This window comes from Curcuma longa, unplaced genomic scaffold (genome assembly GCF_044706935.1).
Source record: "Curcuma longa cultivar G26 ecotype Majalengka, Jawa Barat unplaced genomic scaffold, ITB_CL_G26_1.1 contig_14884, whole genome shotgun sequence".
NCBI classification, from domain to species: Eukaryota; Viridiplantae; Streptophyta; class Magnoliopsida; order Zingiberales; family Zingiberaceae; genus Curcuma; species Curcuma longa.
In genome coordinates, this window is record NW_027429907.1 from 1 (window position 1) to 4,772 (window position 4,772).

The 4,772-nt window shown below is 47.3% G+C and overlaps 1 protein-coding gene across 1 annotated transcript; it reads right to left on the bottom strand.

Moving 5' to 3' along the window:
- Window positions 1-961: 961 nt before the first annotated feature.
- On the bottom strand, window positions 962-3,396 carry LOC141816196 (flavonoid 3',5'-hydroxylase 1-like). Its single transcript, XM_074704023.1, has 2 exons — window positions 2,494-3,396; window positions 962-1,731 (listed from the first exon to the last, which is right to left on the bottom strand). Exons 1-2 carry the CDS (start codon window positions 3,394-3,396, stop codon window positions 1,102-1,104), a joined length of 1,533 nt encoding a protein of 510 aa, XP_074560124.1. The 3' UTR covers window positions 962-1,101.
- Window positions 3,397-4,772: the final 1,376 nt, after the last annotated feature.

The following is a 4,772-nucleotide window of genomic DNA, read 5'->3' on the forward strand; positions in this document are numbered from 1 at the left end:
TTTTTGGAACGAAAATACTATTTCGTTGCAAAAATTAACGACGAACTTTATGACGAATTTAGAATTCATCGCTAAATTTGCGACGAATTTTAAAATTTTTGTCGCCACAAGTTGCGATAGGTTTTTTAGCAATGAAAAACTTTTCGTCGCAAAACCATTTAGCGACAAAATTTTTTTATTTTTTCGTCACCAAATTCGTCGCAAAAACTCTATTTTTTTTAGTGACAATAATAGAAATTGAAAATATACCTTTGGAGATGATCAAGATGTTGAACGACGTTCTTGCGTCATTCTGCAACAAGAGTATAATTTATAATAATAGGTTAGCAATCCAAGAAAGGAGAGGAGGGAGATGACTAGCTTCAGTACACAGTATGAGAAGGTCAAATTAAATCCTAAACTTGAATGGCAGAGGGAAAGATTATCAGTAGGTAAGTTTCGATGAAATTAAAGCTCTAACACTTTTCACGAACTGGAAAGAAAATAAAAAGATTTGTGTGTAGGGTTTTGATTTTGAAAGGAATTTACTTTCTGCGAGCTGAGAAAGAAAAGAGATATTACTTTCTGTAAGATAAGAGAGAAGAGATGTCGAGGTTAAATGTATCTGAACTAAATAAGTTTTTTGTATTGTGACTAGCTAGAATATTTGAGAATGGAGTAAACTATTGACTGGAGGGGTATTATCAAAAATAAACGTATCATTTGAAAAATAACAAACTATGATGCATTCTTTCATAACTTTGGGTTCACTCTTTTGATAAATTTACTATACAAATGCTTCATTGTACAATCTGTTATCTCCGAGGAGTAATGTTGACTTCAACTAACTGATATCGCGGTTATATGATTTTGTGATTGTTTCTTTCGTTGCATTTTGGTGGCAACATGCTAAAACACAGTGATACACCGAACGAATACCTGAATAACTCACCTAGTGACTTTGATTTTTTTAAAAAATCAATAACGCACAGCAACCAAAATGAAATATTTTTATTGACTTCAAGCAAATGCATGCATACGTATCACACGTACGACGACATTCATACATAAAATGTAAACAGTCCCCAGCAATCCAACAATATTCATTAATAAATTTGCCAATCAAACGTAGGCGGACAGAGGCAAGCGAGCAGTGGGAAGCGCCTTCAGAGGCACCAACTTGGGCAACGCCAACCCAAACTTCTCGCCCATGTCGAGTTCCTCCCCTTCCGGCAGCCTCCAGTCGAAGGCGTGCACCAGCAGCCCCAACATGTAGTGCACGAACACCATCCCCGCCAGCTTCCCCGCGCAGATCCTCCGCCCGGCGCCGAACGGAATCAGCTCGAAGTCGTTCCCCTGCGAGTCGATCCCGGAGGCCTTGCCCCCGGCGAGGAAGCGCTCGGGGTCGAACTCGTGGGGGTGGTCCCACGCGCGGGGGTCTCGCCCGATGGCCCAGATGTTGACCAGCAGCCGCGTGTTGGGCGGGATGTAGTAGCCCTCCACCTCGCACGCGTCGAAGCTGAAGTGAGGAAGGCCAAGCGGAGTGGAGGGGTGCAGCCGGAGCGCCTCCTTGCACACGGCGTGCAGGTAGGGAAGCTTGGGCAGGTCGGATTCGCAGACCAGCCGGTCGCGTCCCACGACGGAGTCGATCTCTGACTGTAACCGCCGGAGGATCGCCGGGTTCTTCAGCATCTCGGCCAGCGCCCACTCCACGATGATAGCCGACGTGTCCGTGCCCGCCGTAAACAGGTCCTGAATGCCGTCATTTTTTGTTAAAAAATATTATATATAATTAATTTATATATATATAACACTTAACAATGAAAAGAAAAAAAAAGGTGCACTTTCTTAATCGAGATTGAGACTCAAATTTGAGATACTGATTATCTGGATTATCTGTTGGAAGACACGAAATCCACCTACTCACCTTTGATTATATTGTTAGTTAACTTCTTTTAGTGCTCACTTAAGATGGCATACTCTTCATTGCCACACTGTGTCACCAACCATTTGTCCCCCACACCCATTAACCACCGTTGAACTGTGGATGATGCTTTTAAAGCCCTATCCGTGGTAGGTGACGATATTAATTACTTGACCAACGACTAAAACAAGTACCCACCTTAGTTCCTTCGATTCTACACAACAAATATATCAGTCACTTTAATTATGAGTGGTTCTTCAGTTGCGATCCACTCGGTGGGTTTCTTTCTGGATACGAAAAAGAGTGCTCTAGCTGTTCTCTACGATAAAGTGTTAGTTAATTCTGAGCTAGTGCTGGATTCATCATGCTGCACTGCTTCTACTTTTCTTAGCTTGCGTCCTTCGCAACATTTCAGTGGATGATCTTGATATGTCATCTTATTAAGCTAAAACTAAAATTTAGTTTATCCTTGTAAATACTACGCGATTAATATCCATTCGTTAATTAATAAAGAGAAAAGTATTTTTAATAGTAAAATAAAAAATTTGGAGGGTATTGAAATTTTGGAGATAGTGAATTAGTAAACTCACGAAGATGATGCCTTTGACGTTGGCGTCGGAGATGTTCTGGCCGTCGTCGCCGCGCCTGTTGGCCATGACGGCGTCGATGAAATCGGGGCTCTCCTTGCGCTCTACCTTGCTTGCCTCATGCTCCTCCAGCAGCCGCGTCACCATCGCGTCGAACCGAGCGTGTACCCGCCTCAGCTTCCGCTGAATCCTCTGCAGGTCCATCCACGCCAACGCCGGCACGAAGTCTCCGATGTTGAACAGCCCGCCGCCGGTGAGAAGCTCCACGATCATGTCCTTGTACTGGTTGGACTCCTCCCCCTGCTCCTCGAACACCCGCTTGCTTACCACGATGCGTCCCACGATGTTGGCCAGCGCGCAGACGAGCATCTCAGGCAGCACCACGGAGCGACCCTCCGCGGCAGCGCGACCGATGGATCGTACCATGTGGCCGAACTCGGAGGCGCGCACGTGAGCCCAGTCTGCCAGCGCCTTGCCGCCGAGGAGGTGCAGGCTGCAGAGCTTGCGGAGGAGCTTCCACTTGGGTCCGTAGTCGGCGAACACCATGTTCTGGCGGTGGTAGGTGACGTCGCGGGCGCTGACGACGTCGGGCCGGTTGGCGAACTGGGCATCGTGGGCCTTGAGGAAGGCGCGGGCAGCGACGGCGTCAGAGGCCACCACACAGCCGGAGGTGCCCATCTTGAGGTACATGATGGGGCCATAGCGGCGGGCGAGGCGAGCGAGGCCGGCGTGCGACTGGGGCCCGATCCAGGGGAGTGCACCGAGGAGGGGAAAGCCGCCAGGGCCAGGAGGGAATGGGAGACGCGATGGCCGGCGATTTCCGAGAAGGTAGCGGAGGAGGAAGTGGAGGAGAAGGCAAGCAACCGCGGTGGCCGCGAGGAAGGGATCGACCTGAACCATCAACATTGCCCGTTTCGGTATGGGCAAATGGTTTACGCCATGGGTTCCTTATAGGAGATGATGATGATACTAATAATAATATAATAATGATGTTGACGTAAAATTTTTATATTTTGCTTTTATCTCAATTTTTTTTCCGAATAACTGATAAACGAATATCACGAAAAAATAACTTAAAAAATTTAAAAATGAAATTGACTCATAAAATTAAAATATCTCCAACGAGTTTAGGATTCTATATCTTTATTATTTTTTTGTACAAGTTTTTCATACGGAGGTGATTTTTTTCTTCAACAATTTACCAAAGGATACATTTAAAGTTGTAAAAATTTCAATGGACACACTCAACTTTTGTATTTCTCAAAAGGCGGATTATATCCCTCCCACTAACGCTCTGTTTGGGAGGAGGTGAGGGAAAGGGAGGGAAAGGTAAGGAAGGGGAAAAAAAAGTTTACCTCTGTTTGGGATGGGGTGAGGTAAGGGGAAGGGAAAGAAGGGGAAGTGTTCCCCTTCCATGCCCATGAATAGCCACAATTTCTTACACCCCAAATCGGGGTGTAAGGAAGGGGAAGCAAATATTACTCATGTTTATTCCAATTTTACCCATTAAACCGATCGGGGAAGAGGCCGCGATGGAGACGCCGCCGGAGATGTTGGCCGCGATGGAGACGCCGACAAAGAGGGCCAAGCCATGCACGAGCGCCATCGCCGGTCCACAAGAAGACGCCAACTGCGACGCCCTCCTCCTCCCGTGCCAGGTCCGCCGAGCGCGGCTCCTCCGCCGGCAAGCGCCGGATGTCCCTCGAAAGGCCCGGCTCTGCCGCCGCTACGGCTACTGATCTAGTCCCGGCTACGATGGACGAGACGGCACTGGATAACCCGGATCTGGGGCCATTCTTGTTGAAGCTAGCGCGCAGATCGATCGCGTCTGGGGAGGGGCCGAGCAAGGCGCTGGAGTACGCATTGCGAGCGTCGCAGTCGCTCGAGCGGTGCGGAGGGGACGAGCAGCAGCTGGAGCTGGCGATGAGCTGGAGCTGGTGAAAGGAAGAGGAAGATGGAATCGGGGCGACGGGACGAAGCCAGTAGAAAAAAAGGATATTTTTGACATTTTATATCTTTAACTTCCATTTCCTTTCTTTTGAACCTTCCTTTCCTCCCAAACAAGGTTACTTTTCTTCTCCTCCCTTCCCTTCCCTTCCCCTCCCTTCCCCTCCCCTTCCATTAATGAACCGTCCCTCACCCGATCCAAACAGAGCGTAATAGTTGACCTCATTTTTAAGTATCCAAGTCACAATTCTAAAAAATTAATTTTTTTTTAATCGAATACATGTATCCTCGGCATATCTCTCCTCTCTTCTCTTCTCTTCTGTCTTCTCTCTTAG

What these genes read in the sequence shown, in the direction of transcription:
- LOC141816196 (XM_074704023.1), bottom strand. Translation starts at nt 3,396, where the DNA reads ATGTTGATGGTTCAGGTCGATCCCTTCCTCGCGGCCACCGCGGTTGCT. An exon ending in ACGTCAAAGGCATCATCTTC is followed by an intron (nt 1,732 to 2,493) that starts GTGAGTTTACTA and finishes GACGGCATTCAG; the next exon opens with GACCTGTTTACGGCGGGCAC.